General features: G+C 54.3%; 4 protein-coding genes across 7 annotated transcripts in view; all 4 read left to right on the top strand.

Moving 5' to 3' along the window:
- The first annotated feature begins 10 nt into the window (after nt 1-10).
- FOXRED1 (FAD dependent oxidoreductase domain containing 1) lies at nt 11-3004 on the top strand. Its single transcript, XM_057382082.1, has 9 exons — nt 11-341; nt 423-533; nt 611-729; nt 818-912; nt 1106-1207; nt 1285-1352; nt 1444-1592; nt 2315-2444; nt 2521-3004. The coding sequence occupies exons 1-9, from the start codon at nt 120-122 to the stop codon at nt 2878-2880; spliced, it is 1356 nt and encodes a 451-aa protein (XP_057238065.1). The 5' UTR covers nt 11-119; the 3' UTR covers nt 2881-3004.
- Nucleotides 3005-3994: 990 nt separating this feature from the next.
- Nucleotides 3995-11711, top strand: EI24 (EI24 autophagy associated transmembrane protein). Its single transcript, XM_057382076.1, has 11 exons — nt 3995-4072; nt 5006-5153; nt 6725-6870; nt 8093-8153; nt 8784-8850; nt 9218-9342; nt 9562-9681; nt 9774-9885; nt 10597-10708; nt 10796-10870; nt 10978-11711. The coding sequence occupies exons 2-11, from the start codon at nt 5112-5114 to the stop codon at nt 11150-11152; spliced, it is 1035 nt and encodes a 344-aa protein (XP_057238059.1). The 5' UTR covers nt 3995-4072; nt 5006-5111; the 3' UTR covers nt 11153-11711.
- Nucleotides 11712-12089: 378 nt separating this feature from the next.
- Nucleotides 12090-20464, top strand: STT3A (STT3 oligosaccharyltransferase complex catalytic subunit A). Of its 4 annotated transcripts, none has more exons than XM_057382072.1 (19): nt 12090-12152; nt 13234-13331; nt 13471-13596; nt 13690-13750; nt 14236-14357; nt 14537-14682; nt 14884-14974; nt 15594-15700; nt 16080-16244; nt 16794-16974; nt 17447-17602; nt 17743-17834; nt 18464-18619; nt 18717-18905; nt 18987-19103; nt 19193-19295; nt 19612-19800; nt 19914-20029; nt 20117-20464. In XM_057382072.1, exons 3-19 carry the CDS (start codon nt 13509-13511, stop codon nt 20153-20155), a joined length of 2118 nt encoding a protein of 705 aa, XP_057238055.1. In that variant the 5' UTR covers nt 12090-12152; nt 13234-13331; nt 13471-13508; the 3' UTR covers nt 20156-20464. The 4 variants fall into 4 exon arrangements, with proteins under 4 accessions (XP_057238055.1, XP_057238054.1, XP_057238056.1 ...); XM_057382071.1 differs by having other exon boundaries at nt 12095-12152; nt 13151-13331; XM_057382073.1 differs by having other exon boundaries at nt 12095-12152; nt 13151-13314; nt 13467-13596.
- A 185-nt stretch (nt 20465-20649) lies between these two features.
- CHEK1 (checkpoint kinase 1) overlaps nt 20650-23476 on the top strand; it is a 9064-nt gene continuing 6237 nt past the window's right edge. The window contains exons 1-5 of the mRNA XM_057382083.1: nt 20650-20780; nt 21378-21601; nt 21707-21771; nt 22094-22163; nt 22730-22918. Coding sequence (XP_057238066.1) covers nt 20716-20780; nt 21378-21601; nt 21707-21771; nt 22094-22163; nt 22730-22918 — 613 coding nt within the window. The 5' untranslated portion in view covers nt 20650-20715. The remainder of the gene's footprint in view (nt 20781-21377; nt 21602-21706; nt 21772-22093; nt 22164-22729; nt 22919-23476) is intronic.

Below are 23476 nucleotides of genomic sequence, written 5' to 3' on the forward strand. Positions count from 1 at the left end.
GGTAGGGGGGTCCCAAGGGATGCAGAGGGTGCTGGGGTGGTCCATGGGGGCTGCCAGCCGTGCCCCCCAGGCTCGGCAGCCCCCGTTCCCCGGCAGAGCTGGGACAGACGGTGGAGCGCATGATACAGACCCTGAGGGACCAACTGCCAGCCACAGAGAGCGGAGGGAGGGGCTGGGTCCCCCCGGGAACCCACCCGGACCCCCGGCCCCCCGACGAGGCCGATGTGGTGGTGGTGGGGGGCGGCGTGGTGGGCTGGTCCGTGGCGTACTGGCTGAAGGTGCTGGAGGGCCAGCGGCGGCAGCACGGCATGAAGGTGCTGGTGGTGGAGCGGGACCCCACGGTGAGAACCCTCTCCAGGGGCACGGTATGGCTTTGGGGACTTCCCTGAACCCCCTCTATTCTGTGGAATGCTCTGCTTTAGTATTCCAGAGCCTCCACGGTGCTGTCGGCGGGAGGGATCCGGCAGCAGTTTTCCCTCCCTGARAATATCCAAATGTCCCGTTTCTCTGCCAGCTTCCTCCGCAACATCAATGTATGTGAGGTTACAGGGGTCAGGAGTGATTTAGGGGATCCAGCCCCACTCACCGTGGTCCCGCTCTCTCCTTACAGGAGTACCTTGGGGTGCCRAACGAGCCCCCCATCGATATTCAGTTCCAACCCTCGGGATACCTGTTCCTCGCATCTCCCGAGAGTGCTGCCATGCTGGAGGCCACCGTCCAGGTCCAGAGGTGGGGTACACACAYGGGACCCTCCCAGGGGGGGATTTCAGGGAGTGGAGGTCATCCTGACTCCCCTCCATGTGCTGGCCATCCTCAGGGAAGAAGGAGCGAAGGTCATCCTGCTGTCCCCCACACAGCTGAAGGCAAAATTTCCCTGGATAAACACAGAGGATGTGGCTGTGGCATCCTATGGTATGTGGGGGAATGGGGGAGGGCATGGGGACCCCTCCCAACACCCTTCCTCCTCCTCATCCCCATCCCCCTGATGGGAGGGAATGCATCCTTCGTCCTGGCTTTATTTCTGGAAGGGGCAGTCCAGCCCCACCAAAGTGTGTGTATTGGGAGGGGGTCACGCTGTGGTCCCCCCACACGTTTCTCCCCCCAGGTCTGGAGGATGAAGGCTGGTTCGACCCCTGGACCCTCCTCAACGCTTTCCGGCGGAAAGCCAAATCCCTGGGAGTCAAGAGCTGCGTCGGGGAGGTGCGAGGTGAGAGATGCRGGTGCGCAGTGAGGTTTCCCCTCTGCCACCCCCAGGACCTCTCAGCTCACCCTAAAACCCTCCAGCTTTTGTCACCTCGACCCACCACATGATGGCAGCAGCACCGCCGTCCGCACGCATCAAATACGTCCATGTGAGTGTGTATGTGTGTGTGCCACCCCACAGCCTCCCAGGAGTGGCCGTGACCCCCTTGCAACCGTGACCTCCCGTCTGTGCCCTCCCAGGTCTACATGCCGGACAGCCTGGAGTACCAGCCCGTCGCCTGTGCCATCGTGGTCAACGCTGCGGGCGCYTGGGCTGGGAAGCTGCTGGAGGCTGATGGGCTGCCCAGGTGGCTGTGCCGGCCCCTCCTGCCCATCCAGCCCAGGAAGAGGTACTGCGGGGCTCAGAGCAGGGACAGCCTGGCAACATCCCTCTCTTGTGGGTCAGCTCCCAGGGTCAGAGGGGGTTGCATCCCAGCAACTTCTTTTCCGGGGGGGTGAACTCCTTGGTGCTATTTTGGGAGGTACCTCAGCACCGTGTCATGCGGGAGCACCTCAGCACTTTTATTTTGGTGGGCGTCATCTCTCTGTCTATGCAACAGCGACACGAACCACTTGGGTGCAGTTTTGGGGGAATCCCAGAGGGGAATATACATCTGAGCTCTTACCGCCCTCCAGCTTCTGGGGAGGATGGTGAACTTCCTCAGTCTATTATCTGGAAGTGTGGTCTTGCATCCTGGGGTTCACATTATTCATCCAGTGCCCCTAGCCCCAGTGTCATCTAATAGCCCCATATTCCCAATCCCACTGTCCCCATTATCTCATCATTGTCACCTATTGCCCCGCAGTGCCTCCMGCCCCAGTATTCCCATTATTCTCCCAATGCCCCAATTACCCCTCTGGTGCCCCCAGCCCTATTATCCCCATTACTCCCCCAGTATTTCAGTTCTTTTCCCCCAGTGCCCACAGTCCCAGCCCCTCCAGTGTGTCTAGGACTGACATGACCCCTCAGTGTTATTTTTGGAGGGGACACAGCTCTCCACATCCCAACCCCACTGCCCCATCTTTGGGAGCAGGGGTGGTACCCCTCACCCTACTTTTGGGGGTTCTCCAGGTATGTGTTCTCCTGGCACTGTCCCAATGGTCCCGGCCTCTCCTGCCCCTTCCTCATCGACACCTCTGGTGCTTATTTCCGTCGGGACGGCATCGGTGGGACCTACCTGGGTGGGATGAGCCCCTCCAAGGTGAGCCTGCAGGTGTCCCCTAAAATCAKTCACCCCTCTATTCTGTATCAAACTCGCCCAATTTATCCTTCCCCAGGAGGAAGAGCCAGATCCCAGCGATCTCTCRGTGGATCACAATTATTTCCAGGAGCATATCTGGCCCCGGCTGGCTCGGCGGGTCCCAGCTTTYGAATCCCTGCGGGTCAGGGGGTCTTGGGCGGGATACTATGACTACAACAGCTTTGACCAGAACGGGGTGCTGGGCCCGCACCCCCGGCTGGAAAACATGTTTTTAGCTGCGGGTTTTAGTGGCCACGGGCTCCAGCACTCGCCGGCCGCTGGCAGGGCCGTGGCCGAGCTGGTGATCAAGGGCCAGTACGAGACCCTGGATCTGCGGAGGCTGGGATGGGACAGGCTGGTGGATGGGGAGCCGCTGGTGGAGCACGGCGTGGTTTGATGGAGGTGGGGAGGGGGGAAACTGAGGCACAGCTGTGGACCCCCTCCCCAGGCCAGAGGTTGTGTCCTGGCACCTCCCCAGGCCAGAGGTTGTGTTATTTAGGAATAAAATGGATGGATCATGAGTGTGCCAGGGAATTAATGGGGTCCACACCTGCCACATTCCCTCCACCAGTGCTACCAGTACTCCCCCAGTGCCCTTATTTCTAATGTCCTCAATCAGCCCCCCMACAACTTCAGTGTCCCCACTACACCCCATTCCCTCCCAGTATTCCCATTGTGTTTTCATAGCTCTAGTCTCCATGTCCTCACAATTGCCCATTCCCCCAGTGCCCAGTATCCCTCCAGTGCCCTCCAGCCACAGTATCCTCATTATATCCCAGASTGTTTACCCGTTACTCCCCTGGTATCTCTCATTGTCCCCACAGTGTCCCCACTAACTCCCATTCCCCCCAGTACTTTCATTATGAACCAGTGCCTTCAATATTACCCCAGTGCCTCCAGCCCCAGTATCCTTAGTATCCCCACTACGATCCCACAGCGTCACCACCTCCCGTGCCCACATGATCCCCAGTATCCACTCAATGCTCCCATTATCCCCCGTGTTCCCATTATCCCCACAGTGCCCCCAGCCCCGGTATACCCATTACCCCCCAGTGCTCCCATTATACTCGCAGTGCCTCCAGTCCCGGTATGCCCATTACCCTCCCAGTGCTCCCATTATACCCGCAGTGCCCCCAGCCCCGGTATGCCCACTACCCCCCAGTGCTCCCATTATACCCGCAGTGCCTCCCGCCCCAGTAAGCCCATTATCCACCCAGTGCCCCCAGCCTCAGGATGCCCATTACCCCCCAGTGCTCCCATTATCCCCGCACTGCCCCCAGCCCCAATATCCCATTATCCCCCCTTTATCCGCGAGCGTTCCCCAGTCCCTTCCCCGCGCACGTTGCGCCCCCTGGCGGCAACAGCACACAATGGGCCGGAGGGGCGGGCACGCTGGGCTGTGGCGCATGCGCAGTGGCGGCAGTGGGCGGTGCCGGGGCGGTGGGCGGTGTCCCGTGGTGGGCGGGGCCTGCRCGGTGGGCGGGGCGAGCAGCAGTGCGTGTGCGCGGTGCGCGCGGCGCATGCGCGGTGGGCGCGGCCGGGCCGTGTGAGCCGGGCCCGTCCCGCCGTGCGCCCCCGGCCCGGCCCCGGTGAGTGCGGGGGGACCGGGGGGGCCGGGGCGGCACACCGACAGACACTCGCGGGGCACCCCCGGGAACCGCGGGCCGCGCGGCTGTCGTGGGGAAACAAACGCCCGGGGGATCCTGGGCACCGCGGGGGCGGCCCTGAGGGAATTTGGAAACCGTCCGCCCTCAAACACACTGTGTGGGGAGACTGTGGGRACAGCCCTGAGGTAAAGTACGGGCTTCCCCCGGATTGTGGGGGTCACACGGAGCCCCGGCAGCCACGAGGGGGTTCTGCCCCTCCCCGTGTGCCTGAGGGTCACCTCTTCAGCTGTGAGGGGATCCTGACCCCCAGGTCACCCCTTAGCAATGGGTGATTCCTTGTGTGCCCTTCCCTCCAGGATATTCCATGACTCCGATTTWTAGGGTGAAGCTGCCTGCGATTAAYTCGGTARTAAATCTGGAGAYCAGTTCTGGTTCCGCAGCTCARGTCCTGGCAGGGTTGRACTCRGAATAACCAAAACAAACCCCTTTTGAAAACGATTTTTAATTGTTTGTGTCCTGCGGCTGCAGCAGCACCACTGACATGTCTGGGTTTGTGACCCATCCTGCTCCAGACCTGCTGCGACCTCTGCCTGGGAGGAATGAGAGGTTTGAATGCTGGTGGGAAAGCACGAGTTCTATTAGCTGGTGGTTAATTTTTTTTCCTCGATTCAGATGCTGTTTTTATTTTTCTGGTGCTTTACAAGAGCTATTCCTCTATCCCTGAGCTCGTGAACACTGTGACATGAACAGGATGGGTCCRTTCCCTGGCCTGTTGGAGGATGGTKGTGCYCSATGGGAAGCCAGTGAGGGCCAGGAATCCTGTTGGAAATTACCGGGGTGTGACTGAACTTGTAATTCTGTCGTCAGCCCAATGCTGCCAGTTCTRCCATGGCCCTGTGTGTTCTCTCTCTGCAGGCTCCATCCGTTTCCCATCTCTCCAGGATGAGAGAGGCTCGGGTCCGGCTCTCCCCCTCTCCCTGTAGTTGATAGTTTGGGAAGCAGAGGTGATGCTGGAGTCGAGATGGCTGACAGCGTGAGAATCTTCCTTCATGACCTCGTCAGGGTGAGGCTCTGGGTCCTGGGGGCTGCTCCTGTTCCCTTTGGGAGCACCCTCCTTCCCATTGCATCAGGGAATTTGAAGGAAAAGGSTCTCCAGGTGTACCTCAACACCATTGTGTGATGTGTCTGTTGCAAAGAGCTTGGTGTTTGCTACTGAACCTCTGACAGATTTCCTTTGGGCAGAGATTAATGAAAAATCTCAATAATATTAATAATAATTAATTATAAAATAACAATATATCTGTTGCAAAGGGCTCAGTGTTTGCTACTGAACATCTGACAGATTTCATTTGGGCACATATTAATGAAAAGTGTCAATAATTTTAATAATAATTAATTATAAAATAATTATATATAGCAATGCAGAAAATGTATGATATATTTTAATATAGAATTGTAATATTATGTTTAAATTAATAACAATAACAACAATAATAAGTGAATGTCTGTGACCATGGCAGCTCTGTCCCCGCAATAAGGTCTGTGTGACCTCCCTGCTCCCACCCTGTCTTTTTTCATCCTGGGCTAAATACAGGCTAAAAGTGCTGTGGCACTGAGCAATAACTCATGTTCAAAAATAACTTGTTTTGGAAAACAAACAAAAGTTTGATCAAAGCGCTGTAGCTACCATTTAGAAGCAGGAGTTGTGTAGTTTCCCACTGCTCCCACACCATCAGTTGGAAGCTCGGCCTAGGTCAGGGCCCAGCTCTGCTGTTTGAGACATGAATTTGTGTTGGAATTTATCCTCTTTGGTCAAGAACTCTGTGTACCCAAATGCCACCAGGGTGGTGACACCATCCTGGCTCATCCTTGTGGTCTTTATTTAAAGGGGAAATTGTGATGGAGATGGTTATGGGATCATCTGGAGCTGKAAATAATTGAATARGATCCCAGAATGATTTGGGTTGGAAGGGATCTTTAAATCTTATTCGACATCGCTGCCATGGGTAGGGACACCCTCCACTATCCCAGGTTGCTCCAAACCCCATCCAGCCTGGCCTTGAGAACTTCCAAGGATGGGGCAGCCACAGCATCTCTGGACAAGCCAAGTCCTAGGAGGCAGCACSACCTCCAAACGTGGAGTAAGGGAAAACTTCTGGGCTCTGTCCTATTAACAGGTTTGCATGGATGTAGCTGGTGGAAGGAAGTTTCTGGGATGAAGACAGATGCTTTTATTTGTGAAGGAATAAGCATCAAACTCATACAGTGAGACTTCGCACATCCCAAATATTGTTGTAATTCCATTTTATTGGCCTCAGAGAGCTGGCAGGGGATGAGGGGCTTCCTGCCAGACAAGGCTGGGAGAGATCCGACTGATTGTTGCCAAGGTTATAAATAGTGCAGATTGGAAGAGAAATCACACCTTTACAAAGMAAATGACTGCTGTTCCTGGAGATGCTGGAACGTGCAGTGATTTAGGTCACTGGGCCATAGAAGAAAGGTGGTGTTGCTGCTCCAGGCCTTGGCTCCAGCTGAGCCCAAGCAGCCAGGGAGCAAGGCCAGCCACGGAACCAGGAGGATTTGGATGGCCTGGCTCAGCCACATCCCATTGCTCCTCTCTCCTCATGTCCACAGGGAATTAAGGACTCCATCTGGGGCATCTGCACCATCTCCAAGCTGGATGCCCGGATCCAGCAGAAAAGGGAAGAGCAGAGGCGGAGGAGAGCCAACAGCGCGCTCGCCCAGCGGAGGTTTCACATGGAAGAGAAGAAGCAAGAGAAGTGAGTGCAGGGCCTGGCCAGTCAGAAATGGGGTAATTCCCTTCTCCTCTGGTAGTCTGAGCCAATAAATGAGAAACACGTGGCATGAAACTCCTTTTTCCGCTGCGTAATGGAGCTGGAGCTGTTACTGTGAGATAAGAAGGTGGACCTTTTATGTTGTTTGATAATTAGTTTGAATTACTGCTGAAAGAACATTGATTTATGGGTTTCTTTTCCTTTGATACCTTGTGCTATCTCAGATCCRTTGTTGTTGCTGGTAATCGTGGGATCAGGGAAGAAGCAGCAGCTTGGATCCAATGTCCCTGTGGGGGCAGATCGAGTGTCACTTTTCCCCAGCCCTGCTGTGTTTTGCKTAGTCTGAGCTGCAGAACCTCAGTGGTTCTGGAAATGCCAGAATTATCCCCACATGGAAGCACACAGCATCTGTTCCCATGTCTGACTCCCAAACCATGCCAGGATGTGTCTGCTGCCCTGATGGCACTGGGCTGGCATCTCATGCAGTGGTTTYGGGCAGTAATGCTCATTCTGAGACATATTTACCAATTATTGGGGTTGGCTGGCTGGGAGGCTGGCTGAAAGGTGAAAGAAAAGTCTCCYGTGATCCTAATCCTCCCCAGGGATTCCTGCAGCTCCACATCTGGGCTGCCTCTGAGGAAAAAACTTTTAAATTTTGTTTAAAGAAATAAAAAGCTGAATTTTATTGGTTTTCTTTATAGCAAAATCACTCTGGTGTCAAGAGCTGACTGGAAAAGTGCTGCTGAGTCCCACAGAGCTGCTCTTCCRTGTCCAAGTAGTGTCACCAAAACCATCCCAAGCTGAAACGGCCTCTTATGAGACCAAAAAAAAAACCAGAAATGTCCTAATTTTATTGTGGCAAGAGTCYGGGGAGAACAAAGTCCAAGATCTCCAATATGTGGTTAAAAATCTGGAAGAGAACTTTGCTTTTCATCTCTTTCAGTGCCGATTTTGAGAATTAATAAAGTTTGAAAGAGTCTCTCTGATATAGGTCTTACAGGGACCACACTGTCTGAGATGTGGTGTGAATCTGTGCAGGGATTCCTTGCAGGGTTTCTGTGTTTGCATGAAATCAGGTGCACCACTGGTGTTGTACTGGTTCTTGGTGACTTTTCCAAGCTGTGCAGAATGTGGGGCAGAAGCAGTTGGCACTCATGAGGGGATGTTCATCCAGGTGTTGGGACATTTACACATCTCTCTCCTGCAGTGAACCCCGGATAGTCAGCCGGATATTTCAGTGTTGTGCCTGGAATGGAGGCGTCTTCTGGGTATGTGGAGATTCTTCTTACTTGTTACGGTTTTAATTTTAAAACACTGTGAAAACTCCMATGTCCTGCTCCAGCCCTCATGAGCTGTGAGTGGTGAGCCATCAGGAGTGGTGGCAGGAATTGGTGGGAGCCACCACATCCCCATCCCAATACTGTTTTAAGGGATTCACTATGGGACACAGACTTGCTCAAGARCCACATGAACCCCAAGCTGCTCTTCCAAGTCTTTGAGACTGCTCTCCACCTGAATATTCAATACTGCTTTACTGCAGCCTAGGATACTGCTTTACCAATTGGATATTGATGTCTTMAAGGCATTTTGTCAGCTCTGACTTCCTGTGCCTGGTTCATGAGGCTGATGCTTAATGGAGCCAATACTTCATAAATCAAATAACCAAATAAATGGCTTCATTTTCTCATTACACTGGTGCRGAGTACGAGGGATTGGCATGGAAATGTTAAAGTGTTTAGCTCTAGATTGTGGTTGTATTTAAACAGAGATCCTTGTTCCTCTGTATTTATGGATCASTGGGGGAGGACAGGCACATGTGCCTTTGGATCTGTAGCCACAGGAGCACAAAATGACTGTGCAGTGCCTCACTGAGAACCTTTGTTTGTTTTTCCCTGCAGCTTAGTCTCTTCTTGTTCTACCGAGTGTTCATCCCCGTCCTTCAGTCGGTCACAGCGCAGATCATCGGTGGGTGCCTTTCCCCTTTGGCTGTTCCATGGTGCTGAGTCTGTCCCATTGAGCTGTTCCTCACACCTCTGTCTTCTTGTATTGTTTTCCTCTTCCTCCCAGTACCAACTAATCCCATCATTAACTGTCCAGTAGAAAACCAGGGGTGGATCACCCTGCTGACAGCCTGTGCATGCCAGGGATCCAGCCCCAGAGTCTTTCCACTATAAACACATTTGTCTGTGTGGTTTTGCAATTAAATAAAATGTTCTTTAAAAGACATTTAGAGCACTACAGTCAGGAGAAATTCCCTGATGGCTGTGCCAGGAAGCATTTGGAGATTCCTACACCAGTTCCTCACTTATGTCTCTCTGTCTCTCTTCTGAAGGTGACCCTTCCTTACATGGCGATGTTTGGTCCTGGCTGGAGTTCATCCTCACCTCCATTTTCAGTGCTCTCTGGGTCCTGCCCCTCTTTGTGCTCAGTAAGGTGGTCAATGCCATCTGGTTTCAGGTAGGTGACAGGAACCTGGGCAGACAGGGGAGTTTTCTCACTGGGTGGGGGTTGATCGGGTGGTGTAAGGGCACAAGATGAAATCCCACCCCAAAATGGGCTCTGGGTGCATTCCTGGCGGGCAAAAGCAGCTCAAGAGCATCATCCTGGGTTTAATTGCCCTGAAGCCCCCATTCCTCTGGAGTTCCATTTGCCTCAAGCCCCYGTCTCTGCTGGCAGGACATCGCAGACCTGGCGTTCGAAGTGTCGGGCAGGAAGCCTCACCCCTTCCCCAGTGTCAGCAAGATCATCGCTGACATGCTGTTCAACCTCCTGTTGCAGGCGCTTTTCCTCATCCAGGTGAGACAAGAAACCACTGCCCACCAGCCCAAATGGTGCCTCCCCCAAACCCTGAGTGTCTCTCAACTCAATCCACTCCTTTTCTACCCCAGGGAATGATCGTGAGCCTGTTCCCCATCGACCTCGTTGGGCAGCTGATCAGCCTCCTCCACATGTCGCTGCTCTACTCGCTCTACTGCTTCGAGTACCGCTGGTTTAACAAAGGTGAACGAGGGCTTCCTGTGTGAAAAGGGGGAATTTACCTGCATTGAGGGGTTCTCCGCTCAAGGAGCATCCAATTGGGGTGTCAGAGGCTGATTTTCCATCAGTTTTTATATGAAACAAAGGGTAAATGTGAGCCARCAGAAAGCCAGTGGTACCTGGCTGTACCAGCCCTAGTGTGGCCACAGCTCCCTGGCAGTTCCTGGTGAGGAGGCCTCAAGTGCTGTGTCCAGTTCTGAGCCCCTCCCAACAAGAAGGAYATTGAGGGGCTGGAGCATGTCCAGAGATGGCCACAGAGTGGGGAATGGTCTGAAGCACCAGGTGCAGCTGAGGGRACTGGGGGAGCTCAGCCTGGACAAAATAAGGCTCAGGGGAAACCTTCTTACTCTGCTCCCACATAAAAAGTGACATGACAGGAGGACACAGCCTCAAGTTGTGCCAGGGGAGGTTCAGGTTGGACATCAGGARGAATTTCTATGCTGAAAGGGTGGTCAGGCATTGGAAGAGGCTGCTCAGGGAATGTTGGAGTCCCCATCCCTGGAGTTGTTTGAGGGATGACGGGATGTGGCACTCAGTGCTCTGATCTATTGACTAGGTAAGGATTGATCAAAGGAGGAGATTAAAGGTCTTTTCCAGCGTAAATGGTTTTGTGGTTCTGTAGTGAGGGCGTCTTCTCCCCATGGGTTCATTTCCATGGGATTTTCCTCTTGGCAGGAATCGAAATGCACCAACGGTTGTCCAACATCGAGAGGAACTGGCCCTACTACTTTGGCTTTGGCTTGCCACTGGCATTTCTCACGGCCATGCAGTCCTCCTACATCATCAGGTGGGAAAGCCACTCTGGCCCTTCGTCCTGCTGACACCCATCATACCCACTGATTTKATTTGATTTTATTGTATTTTTCCCTTGCAGCGGTTGCCTCTTTTCCATCCTTTTCCCTCTCTTCATCATCAGCGCCAACGAAGCCAGGACCCCCAGCAAAACCTAGTGAGTATCCTTCCTTCCCAACACCCCCAGCCTCCCCCACCACTCCCCAGAACCCTGCCAGGGGTGTTCCTGGCATCACGAGCTGATGGGACTCTYTTCCCTTTCAGCCACTTCCAGCTGCGTCTCTTCTCCCTGGTGGTTTTCCTCAGCAACAGACTCTTTCACAAGACCGTTTACCTTCAGTCCGCCCTGAGCGGTGCTTCCTCCTCCCCGTCCTCCTCCTCTTCCTCCTCCTCCTCTTCGCCCTCTCCTGCCAAACATGCGGCTGCTCCGGGGCACTGAGCTGCCCCCAGACCCCGGGGAGGGGGGACACYCACGGGCTTCTCTGCACCCCCCGATCCCCAGGGACGGGCAGGACTCAGCCTGACGAGGTGTCACTGTCAGTTCTGCATCTCCCCCTGGAAATTTTTGGGGGAAAATCTGGGTTTTTAACACCTTTGTGAGTTTCCAGGAGCCGGGTTGTGCCCTGAGCTTGTTTTATAGTGGACTCTTTTGTACGCCWTTCCCGTGCCATCTCCCTGCCTCGGGCCAGTGGGTCGGAACCCCCTCACCTCGTTTTGCCGTTGTGTCCCTCCTGTGTCTCCCCAGTGTCCCCCTCCTGCTGCCCCTCGTCCCCCTTCCCGCTCCCTCCATCTACCCTAACTCAGGTCGTGGGAGGGGGGCGGGTATTTCTGGGAGTCCTGCTGCCGTCGAGCACAGTGTCCCCCTCCTCGTGCATGTACCGTTTCTGTCGGGTCGGGGGAAGAACCGGTCACGTTCAAAACCCTTTGGATATTTTGGGCCGGTTTATCAACTTTTCTCTAGTATTTTCACACTGAAACATTAAACGGAGAAACCACGATTCTCAGCCGTTCCGTGCCTGCCGCTGTCGTTCATGGGGGCGGGGGAGGAGGGTTCCTCGGGGCGCTCCCCGGGGCGGGATCCCCCCGCTCCCGCAGTGGTTCCGCCGCCCACGTGGCCGGGCTGGCCCGCTTCCGCCTCCGCCCACGTGACCCGCCCGGCCCCGCCCCGCCCCTTGGGCGCCGCGAATCCGGACGGACACGTCACGGCTCGTTCCCCGCCGGCCCCGCCCATCTGCCGCTCCACCAATGGGAAGGCGCCGTACGCCGCACGCTCCGCCCCGCACTCTGCTGAGCGTTCGGCACTTCAGCCAATGAGAGCGGCTGCATTTGGAGTGGCGTGAGCGAGAGCCAATGGGAAGCGGGCGGGGGCGGGGCGCGGGCTGGCGGCGGCGGCGGCAGGGCGGCTGCGCGGGGCGGATGGACGGGGCGGCGGGGCCGCGGTGAGGGACAGGACCGGCACCGGGACCGGGACCGGGACCCGACCGGGGCTGAGGGAGCTGGGGGTCCTCGGGCCTGCGGGTGGCGGGGTGCCCGGGTGTGTKGGGTGCGGGGTTTGCGGAGCCAGGGAGCTGAGGGGTCAGGGGGTGCCCGGGCCTTGGAGGGTGCCCAGGCGTGAAGGGAGACGGAGCCCGGGGGTTTGAGGGGTCCCCAGGCTTGTGGACTGAGACCCTGGGGCATGTCAGGGGCTGGAGCCTGGGGGTGTCCTGGAGGCGTGGGGGGCAGCCCGGCGGGGTCCGGGATGCACTCTGTCACTGGGGGCTGTTCTGGGGCGTGAAGGGTTTCCCGTTGAGGACATCGGGGCCCGGGGCATTCCGGGGCAGAGCCACCGGTGTCCGGAGGCATCTGTACTGTGCGCTATTATCCCAGGGGATCCAGGAAATAACCACCACACGATATTTCTGTACCAGGCAGTGCCCAGTGTGTGCCAGTCAGAATCACTTTTGGGCACAGGAAGGCTTTTCCAGGCCCAGTTTGTTTGGGTTTTCAATCTCAGCCTGTCCCAATGCATCCTCCGTGATGCTGTGGCTCAGAGATCTGAACTRCACATTTACCAACCCGTGCTGGCACTGAGCAGTGGGAGGGGATTTCCTGATTGATTGGGCAAGAAACGATTTGAAGAAATCTGAATGTTTTCAAGGTAGAGAGATGCTAAAGCTGTGGTTCTCTGATAAGAGTTTCACTTCCTTGGTGTGCAATCCCAGGATTTTTGTGGCTTTTCCTCCACCCCATGGAGATTGATTTAAATAGCCACGTTATCTGGGGAGAGTAAAACTGATTTATTGTCCTGATCTGCATTAACAAACTAGTGGGATGTATATATTTGACTTAAGTAATTCCAAGTGATAGTGACCAGGAGCTGTTGAGACCTCCTGTGTATAAGAAAAAGYATCCATTGCTTGCGTTCTCCATGGATTGTATTTTTTGTGCTTTGCTGCAGGTGATGATTAAACTTCAGAGAGCAGCCAGAGGGAAAGCAGACATTTTGCTCAAGTTTACACTGGGGTTTTGTTCTGTGCACAGAGAAACAGCCGCGTCCTCTGGCCCAGAGAAGTTCTGGGCTCTGTGAAGGAAAGAAAACCAAGCAGGATTTGGGGAGACAGCCCAGGACAGGACAGGAGGTGAGGGGTTTGGGGGGAAAGGGAACAGATGCCTGACAGGGATGAAGGCTGGACCAGAGTGGGGGGTTTAAAGGCTCTTGAAGCCTTTAGAGACAATGTGGTCTGAGTTGCTGTATGATACCTTCCCAATTGTGTCCAGGTGTTCAAGGATCCTCAGGCCCTGCATTTGATGTGAAAATGACCAAGTTGGGGTTTCTCCGGCTCTCCTATGAGAAGCAGGACACRCTGCTCAAGCTCCTCATCCTGTCCATGGCAGCTGTCCTGTGTAAGTCTGTGTCCTCAGGGATGGCTGCTRGTGCAGGAAAACTGCGGGTAACTCGTGACCTCTGTTCACTCTGCCCTTTCTTTGTGCTTGCAGCTTTCTCCACAAGACTTTTTTCCGTCTTAAGATTTGAAAGTGTCATCCATGAGTTTGACCCGTAAGTGTYGTCTTCTCATTTCCTGGGGGCCTGTTTGGCTTTTCCTCTTCTGGAGCACACAGAATTCAGGGGATTGTGCCAGGCTCAARTTAATCCCCATTGTGGATGTGGGATTTGGAGAACATGTTTCAGTACAGCTTGGTTTTCCTCTTCTGCACCTAAATTTATGTGGTATCCAGGGCTCTTCCTGCAGCCTAGATGTAAGAATCACCTGCCATTGCTTTCCTGCTGGGAGGTGGTTATTCCTGGCCTGGGCACAGCAGGAGAGAGAGATCCTGTCACAATTTGTRTCCCTGCTCCAGGCTTGTTGCTGATTAAATCAGTCCCAAGGGAGACTCTCCTCTTTGTAAAAGCACTCTTAACCCCCCTGGATGAACCTTTGCAGCTGAGGATTTGGGCAGTTGAGGGAAACTGGGTAAGTTCCCCATGTGTGGAACACACAGGGTCAGCCCTCACAGTGCTGTCACACCTTGTCACCCTTACAGGTATTTCAACTACCGCACCACCCGCTTCCTGGCCGAGGAGGGCTTCTACAAATTCCACAACTGGTTTGATGACCGAGCATGGTACCCCCTGGGCAGGATCATCGGGGGAACCATTTACCCAGGTAAAGCTTTTGCCAGGCTGAAACGCACTTGGTGGAAGGGAAAATCAGGAGAGAGGTGGGGAGTGCATTCATGAGTGCCAGCAGCTGGAGCAGAGGGGAGYTTGGGGGTGCCTCCTGGGCAGCAGCTCCTTCCTGCCAAGTGTTTGGCAACCCTGATAACAGTGACATTTCATCCCCAGGCCTGATGATCACGTCAGCAGCGATTTACCACGTGCTGCACTTCTTCCACATCACCATTGACATCCGTAACGTCTGCGTGTTCCTGGCTCCCCTCTTCTCCTCCTTCACCACCATCGTGACTTACCACCTCACCAAAGAGCTCAAGGTATGGGGGCATCAGCATGTGCCCCACTGGCTTTGCCTTTCTGGAGGAGCAGGAGTTGGGTCAGAGGTTTGGAGGTGACAACCACACTCCTCAAAACCCCAACCTTCTGGGAAGCAGGAGATCTGTTTGAAAACTTTGTTTCCACATTCAATTTTTATTCCTTTGAGTAATAAAATCCCCGAACCCCAATGTTTTACCCAGGATGCAGGGGCAGGACTCCTTGCTGCYGCCATGATCGCGGTTGTGCCTGGATATATCTCTCGATCTGTCGCTGGCTCCTACGATAATGAAGGTGAGTTTGTGACCCTCAGCAAAACCTTTAAGGAGTGTTGGCTGCTGGAAAATGGTGATAAAGTTGCTGCAGGACACAATAGAGGCCCTGTCCTTTGCCTGTGAGCCCTGTGCTGTACAAACCTGACCAGTGGGAGATCAGAGGTGATTCTTGGCCATGCCATGGAGAAAAGGGAGTGTTTCCCAACTCTGGCAGCGAGTTTACCTCAGTATCCTTGTTTGCCAATCAAAATGGGACTTGTCACCTCCCTAAACTCCACCTGGAACCGTGAGGTTCCTCTGTGCTTATATCCCTGTTCCAGAAGTGACGTTGGGCCTGGCAAAGGGAGGAATCTTGATGTCAGTGCCTGGGGCAAAGGAGGATCCAGGTTCCTCTCCTGTAGCTGGGCTGTGGGGGTCTGTGTAGGAGTTCTTCCAGCTGGTGTGGCTGTTAGAAGCCACGTGAGCTGTTATCTACAGTGAGACATTAACTCCACAGAGTTTCAGTCTAGAAACCAGATTCAAACACTTTTCTTAGGCCTGGCTCTTTGTATGATGAAGCATTTTCAAATTATTTTTGATGGCTTGAATGCTCTGCTGTGTCCCAGGGGTGGCATTAATGTCTCTGGGTCCTTCTGCAGGTATTGCCATATTCTGCATGCTCTTGACCTACTACATGTGGATCAAGGCCGTCAAAACTGGCTCCATCTATTGGGCAGCCATGTGTGCCCTCGCCTATTTCTACATGGTGAGTGTCCCTTCTTCCAGCTCTGGGGTCAGCCTGACTCAGATCCCTCTGGAAATGCTAACCAGGAATCCATAGCATGCTGTTCTTGTGTCCGTGTGTCCAGGGAACTAGAACCTCTGGGGAGGTGGGAAGGAATGGGTTATTGCTTATCAGAACTAGTGGGGTTTGGGTGAGGTTTTCTTAAAGTGTTGAAAAATCMATGTTTCTGGCAGTTGGGATATTGAGGATGCTCTAAGATAGAGCAGATCCCAGCTGGCATTGCTGCTGGGTGAAAATCCTGCCCGTGATCCCAGGGAAGCCAAACCTCCCTGTTTCATTTCAGCTCTGCAGCTGTTCAGTCTTAGAATTTGTGGRTGTGTGTGTGGTTTGTGTCCTGCAGGTGTCCTCGTGGGGTGGCTACGTCTTCCTGATCAACCTCATCCCCTTGCACGTCCTGGTGCTGATGCTCACCGGGCGCTTCTCCCACAGGATCTACGTAGCCTATTGCACGGTCTACTGCTTGGGAACCATCCTCTCAATGCAGATCTCCTTTGTTGGCTTCCAGGTGGGCACCAGGAGCATTTGCCACTTGGGGATGGGTTGTAACAGAAMAGCAGCGTGCTGGCACCTGGTTTTCCTTCTTGCTTTCATCACTGATGAATCACTAATTTATCACTGAGGTTRTAAGTGGGTGCTGACTCTTTGTTCCAGTTCCCATTATGGTGATTCCTTGCTGCCTTTGGCAAAATGAGCCTTTGAAAGTGCTGGATGACTTTCAAAGTTCCTAATATCCTTCCCAATGCCAGTTGTTTTTCAAAAAAATGTCTTTGGTTTTGGTGAAGGAAATGCTTATGCCGTTTGTGTCTTGGTATGGTAGGAAACAGGCCTGCCTGGCTCATGTTTTCAAGAGAATCAGTTAATTTTCYACATGGGTTCTTATCAGAATCAAAGCAGGTGTAGGAAAGGACTCGTGCCAGCTGTGCCAATCATAGCGAGGGAACATTTGAACCTTTTCCTGTGATTGGCAGTGATTGTGCCAGGAAGTGATTTGTGAGACAAGCTGATAATGGCTCTTGTTTGGCTCTGTATCTGACTGTGCTCTGCCTGCTCCCAGCCTGTYCTCTCCTCGGAGCACATGGCTGCCCTCGGAGTCTTCGGCTTGTGCCAGATCCATGCCTTTGTGGACTACCTCCGCAGCAAGCTGAACCCACAGCAGTTTGAAATCCTCTTCAGAAGTGTCATTTCCTTGGTYGGCTTCGTCCTCCTCAGCGTTGGGGCCGTGCTGATGCTCACAGGTAGCCCAAGGCTGTGGGCATTACAAGGGTGTTTCACCCCTTTTCCTTGCTTCCAAAGGCATGGGATTTGTCCATCCAAACTCTCTTACTGTGCTGTCAGTGCCTGTGGGCTCTCTTGAAGGGGGAGGTTACTTCCTGCCGGAATTCATTTCATTAGCAAGGAATTTTTGAGCAACAGCTGTAAGATAGTAGGGGCCGAGACTCTGGGGACACAGAGCTGGTGCTGCAGGTACTGATTGTTGCTCTTTAGTAGCAAAGAGATGCTAAAAATAGAGGTTGGGTGGGGAGAAGATTTTTAGGGTGAAATTGCATTGTATTTGCTTTCTAAAATGGCAGGTTTGAGTAACAGATTCTAAACCAGGTCTGGGATTGCTCATTGAGCCTCACAAGTGCTTCCCTCGAAGAGTGTACATCAACATTGCCTGTTGCTCTGCTGGATCCAAAGAGGATTTTGTTTTCTCCACTTTCCTAGGGAAAATCTCCCCATGGACAGGACGTTTCTATTCCCTGCTGGACCCTTCCTATGCCAAGAACAACATCCCCATCATCGCCTCTGTCTCYGAGCACCAGCCCACCACTTGGTCCTCCTACTACTTTGACCTGCAGCTCCTTGTTTTCATGTTCCCAGGTGAGTTGCCAGACCCTGGAAGTTGGTCACCAGAGGGTTTTCCTGCCTCTTCTGGCAGTGTCAAGCCTTCTGTGCCCCTCTGTGCCTGGTTTTATTTAATCCCTGAGCTGAACCTGAYCCCTTTCTCTCTCCCCTCGCAGTTGGTCTCTACTACTGCTTTAGCAACCTCTCGGATGCYCGCATTTTCATCATCATGTATGGCGTGACCAGCATGTACTTCTCAGCTGTCATGGTGAGGGCTGCGGGCGCCAGCACCGCCACCAAGTGCTCGTATCAATTTTATTTGTTTTTTCTGAACTTAGTGATGATTCTTTCGTCCCGAGGGCTTTTCTCCGTTCTGTAAACGTGGGTTTTTTTGCCCCTCTCTGCAGTGAGGGAAGGTGAAGTTGCAAATGTCACTGGTTTGGGTGTTACTCATGTCCCTGTGGCCAGTGCCATCTGGTCACTGTTCCCAGTCTCCCAGAGCCAAGAACAAATTCTCCCAAACAAATGCTCTGGGTTTTCAAGCAGGAACTGGAGGCAAACAGCTACTGATGAGCCCCTTTCCACTCTTCCTGTGGCACTCTGAACACTAAATGAAGTTGAGTTCTGGTGTGGAGGCAGCTCCTAATCCTTACCTCCAACAAAGAATGCTGAAGTGACCTCAGTTTCCCACATGGGCTAATTTTGAGCTTTTCAAGGAATTTCCCTCAGGGATATCTGAGATGGTAGCAGATCCCCACTAACAAAATCAGCCACGGGTTTATCCCCAGGCTGATGTATCCACTGATTTTGAGGTGTTGGATTAGGAATAGCAGTGAATTCCTTCTTCTGTTGGATTTCTCCTGGTTCTCTTCACTCACAGTTGTGCTGTTGCCATAGGTGCGTCTCATGCTGGTGCTGGCCCCAGTTATGTGCATCCTGTCTGGCATCGGGGTCTCTCAGGTGTTGTCCACCTACATGAAGAACCTGGATATCAGCCGGCCAGACAAGAAGAGCAAAAAGCAGCAAGATTCCACCTACCCCATCAAAAACGAGGTGAGCACYGAGCTGGCTCAGGAAGACACCTGGTCCTGGTGTGCTGGGTGYGGGAGGCTGATGGCCCCATCCCTCYGGTGCTGGGTTGTTCCYGCAGGTTGCCAGCGGCATGATCCTGGTCATGGCCTTCTTCCTGATCACCTACACCTTCCACTCCACCTGGGTGACCAGCGAGGCCTATTCCTCCCCGTCCATCGTTCTGTCTGCCCGTGGTGGGGATGGCAGCAGGATCATCTTCGATGATTTCCGAGAAGCTTATTACTGGCTGCGGCACAACACACCGGAGGTACGGGGAGGGGCTGGGGCCTGGGGCRCCTGACATCACCCACTGAGGGAGGTGTTGATGCATGGCCTGTGTTTGATATAGGATGCCAAGGTGATGTCCTGGTGGGACTACGGCTACCAGATCACTGCCATGGCCAACCGGACCATCCTGGTGGACAACAACACCTGGAACAACACGCACATCTCCCGCGTCGGCCAGGTGGGTCTGTCCCTCCCTCGCTGCCTTGGCCAGCCTTTCAGGGCTCTGTGTCAGCTGACACCATGTGGCTGACACCACATCTGCCTCAGGCCATGGCATCGACAGAGGAGAAAGCCTACGAGATCATGAGGGAGCTGGACGTCAGCTACGTGCTGGTCATCTTCGGTGGCCTCACCGGGTACTCATCTGACGGTAAGGTCCTGCTGTGAGCCGGGTCACACCCACCCAGGGGCGCTGGTGGCAGAGTCCCACCTCCAGCTGGGGCTGTGGAGTGAAAGTGGTGCTGGAATGCTCCTCTCGGGAGCTGCACGTGCTTTTGTAGCTCTCCCTTAACTTTGCTTTTGGTCCCTCCACATCACATCAACTCTCCTTTCCAGCCTCCCAGCTCAACTTGACTCCCCATTCTTTAGCCTCATCTCAGCTTCTTTCACCCCAATTCAGCCCCTTGCTCTTGGTCCACCAAATCAGCTCAGCCCCTCACTCTGTCCCCCAACTCCCTGCCTTGCAGACATCAACAAGTTCCTGTGGATGGTGCGGATCGGGGGCAGCACGGACACRGGGCGCCACATCAAGGAGCACGACTACTACACCCCCACCGGGGAGTTCCGGGTGGACCGCGAGGGCTCCCCGGTGCTGCTCAACTGCCTCATGTACAAAATGTGCTACTACCGCTTCGGCCAGGTCTACACCGAGGCCAGTGAGTGCCTGAGTCACCCCCGGGGCTTGGCAATGCCTTTGGGGGGCCCCTCCAGTCCCTGACATCCCTGGGGTGCGATGCAGCAGCACTGCCTGTCCTCTGCCCTCTCCTAGAGCGACCGCCAGGCTATGACCGGGTGAGGAAYGCTGAAATCGGCAACAAGGACTTTGAGCTGGACGTGCTGGAGGAGGCGTACACCACAGAGCACTGGCTGGTCCGAATATACAAGGTACGGCCCCAGAATGAGCCCAGACACCCCAGTTTGGGAAAAAAACCCATGGAATTCTACCTAATGAAGCTTTTTTTTACTGCCCAGGTGAAAGATTTGGACAACCGTGGGTTGTCGAGGACGTAGAGGAGCTGGCGCCAGCCGYGCCAGACACCGCACTGACCCAGCCTTGGCTTGTGCAGCAGAGATTTGGGGGTTTGGTGGGGTTTCGAGGGGGGCTGTTTTGGGTTTGTTTTATACCGTTTGTAAGCGCAGGCAGCGGTGGGAGGACCCTGCCCGCCCCATCCTGCCGGGAGTGATTTTTATATACACACACGGAGCCGTCGCCAAATCAGGAATTGCGGCTCTCACCGGGGCTGATTGACCAGGAATTGTGAAGAATACAAATAAATAAAAATAAATTTGGTGGGTTTTTCCCCGAATTCTGTCAGAGGAGCCTCGGGGCCGTTTGGCTGTTTTTGATCGGTTTGAACGGAAATGGGGACGGGGGCGTGGCCTGGGTGGGGGCGCGAATTCAGGTGTGGGCGGGGCCTGCGCTGCAGGATGGGCGGGGCCAATGGGATGGGGCGGGGCCTGCGTGGTGCGCGCGCAGGGCGGGGCGGGGCTCGCGGCGGTGGCGGGAAAGGGCGGCGTGGCCGGAGCGGTGCCGGGAGCGGGATCGGGGCCGGAGCGGGCCCGGGCCGGGGATGGCGGTGCCCTTCGTGGAGGACTGGGACCTGGTGCAGACGCTGGGCGAAGGCGCCTACGGGGAGTGAGTGCGGCGGGGCCGAGGGGGGCGGGGCGGGCGGGGTTGCTGCCGGCCGGGCCCGCCCCTTGCCCACCCCTGCCCTGCCCCTTGCGCGACCCAGGCCCCTGCCCTGCCCTTGCGCGGCCGCTGTCCCCCTGTCCCCCGCTTGTGCCACTTGCACACCCGCTGTTTGCCGCTGTGTGTTCCTGCGTGCCCGCTGTTCGCTCGCCTCTTGCCATATGCCCCGTGTATGCCCACGCTTGCCCAACATGCACAGCTCGCCCATCACCTGCCCGCTCTTTGCCCACCCTGCGGTCATTGCGTGCCCCCTTGCTTGCCTAACACATGCCCCTATGTGCCCCTGATGCTCGGCCATCGCTTGCCCTTTGGTGTTCTCTGCTTGCCCATTGCATCCCTTTGCACACCCGGCGTGCCCCCCGTGTRTGCCCATCCTACACCTGCCTGTGCCTGCATTCCCTGCCCGTTCCCTGCCTCCAGCTGCAACATTCCCTGCCTGCTGCCGTTCCCTGCCCGCTCCCTGTCTCTGGGTGACCCATTCTCTGCCCAGTCCCTGCCCAGTCCCTGCCCATTCAGTGCCCCACTGACCCTTGCCCACCGTAGGGTGCAGCTGGCCGTGAACCGCCGCACCGAGGAGGCCGTGGCCGTGAAGATCGTGGACATGAAACGCGCGGCCGAGTGCCCAGAGAACATCAAGAAGGAAATCTGTATCAACAAAATGCTGAGCCACGAGAACGTCGTGCGGTTCTACGGACACCGGCGGGAGGGGGCCACGCAGTACCTGTTCCTGGAGTACTGCCGGGGCGGAGAGCTCTTCGACCGCATCGGTGCGGCACGGGGGGACCTGGGCATTTAGGGGCGGTGGGGCATTTGAAATGGTCATCCCCAAGTGGCTGAGGATTGCTGTTCCCCTTCTCCTTCCCCACGTGCAGAGCCAGACGTGGGGATGCCGGAGGCAGAGGCGCAGCGGTTCTTCCAGCAGCTGATTGCGGGCGTGGTGAGTGATCCCCGGGACCCCTGGAGGCGGCGGTGCCGCTGGTGTGGGTGACAATTCCTGTGTGGTGCTGACCCTTCTCATGGTTCCCACTCGGCACTGACCCTTCCTGTGATTCCCACTCTGTGCTGACCCTTCTCATGGTTCCCACTCGGCACTGACCCTTCCTGTGATTCCCGCTCTGTGCTGACCCTTCCTGTGATTCCCACTCTGTGCTGACCCTTCCTGTGATTCCCACTCGGCACTGACCCTTCCTGTGATTCCCACTTGGCACTGACCCTTCCTGTGATTCCCACTCGGCACTGACCCTTCCCCTGGTCCGCAGGTTTATCTGCACAGCATCGGCATCACCCACCGTGACCTGAAGCCAGAGAACCTGCTGCTGGATGAGCGAGGTGGGGCAGGCGTGTCCCTCTCCAACCCCCACTTAGTTTTCATTTTTAATTTATTTTTTTAATGTTTAATTGTAAAGTTTTAATTTGAATGCTTACATTTTCCATTTGAGTTTTTAATCTAGGGTTTTAACTTTATTATTAATTTAAATTTCACCATGCATTTTTGATTCCAAATTTAAAAAACTTTTTAGCTTCATTTCTTAACTTAAGCTTTTCTTTGAATTTGAATTTAAATTTGAATTTGAATTTAAATTTGAATTTGAATTTGAATTTGCATTTTAATTTAATTTTTTTCTTTTGATTTTATTTGTATTTTAATTTAAATTTTAAGTTCAACTTGTAGCCTAGAACTTTAAGTTTACAAGATTTCTTAATTTGAATTCTTATTTGAAACTTGTTTTCAATTCAAACTTTCAATCAGAAATAYAAAATTTGAATTTATAATGAAATTTTTTACTTTTAATTCCTATTTAAATTTGCATTTTAAATTAATTCTGTTGGGGGTGGGTAATTTCAGCTTTCAATTTAAATTTTTAATTTGGCTTTTCGCTTCCCTTCGGGCCCAGACAACCTGAAGATTTCGGATTTTGGCCTGGCCACGGTGTTCCGGCACAACGGGCGGGAGCGGCTGCTGAACAAGATGTGCGGGACCCTGCCCTACGTGGCCCCGGAGCTGCTGCGGCGCCCCGAATTCCGCGCCGAGCCCGTGGACGTCTGGGCCTGCGGGGTGGTGCTGACAGCCATGCTGGCCGGAGGTGGGAGAGCCAGGGGATGTGGAATCCATGGGGGGTGACATGGGGCTGTCAGCCGTGCTGGCCGGAGGTGGGAACACCGGGATGTATGGAATCCATGGAGGGTGACAGTTATAATAGCTATGCTGTTATAGGCAAAGGTCAGGAGTGGGCCTGCTAGGTTGTATGGAATTCACAGGGTGTGATGTGGTGCTGACAGCCATGCTGGCCGGAGGTGGGAGTGCCAGGGGTTGTGGAATTCATGGAGGGTGACACGGAGCTGATGGCTGTGCGTGGAGCTGATGGCTGTGCTGGCCAGGAATGGGAACACCAGGATGTGTGGAATTCATGGAGGGTGACATGGGGCTGATGGCCATGCTGGCCAGGAGTGGGAACACCAGGATGTATGGAATTAACAGGGGGTGACATGGGCCTGACAGCCACGCTGGCCAGGAGTGGGAACACCAGGATGTATGGAAATCACGGGGGGTGACATGGGGCTGATGGCTGTCCTGGCCAGGAGTGGGAGGACTGGGATGTATGGAATTAACAGGGGGTGACATGGGGCTGACAGCCATGCTG

The sequence above is a fragment of the Malurus melanocephalus genome, unplaced genomic scaffold (genome assembly GCF_030028575.1).
Source record: "Malurus melanocephalus ecotype Western Australia unplaced genomic scaffold, MMel_1.1 scaffold_548, whole genome shotgun sequence".
NCBI lineage: Eukaryota > Metazoa > Chordata > Aves > Passeriformes > Maluridae > Malurus > Malurus melanocephalus.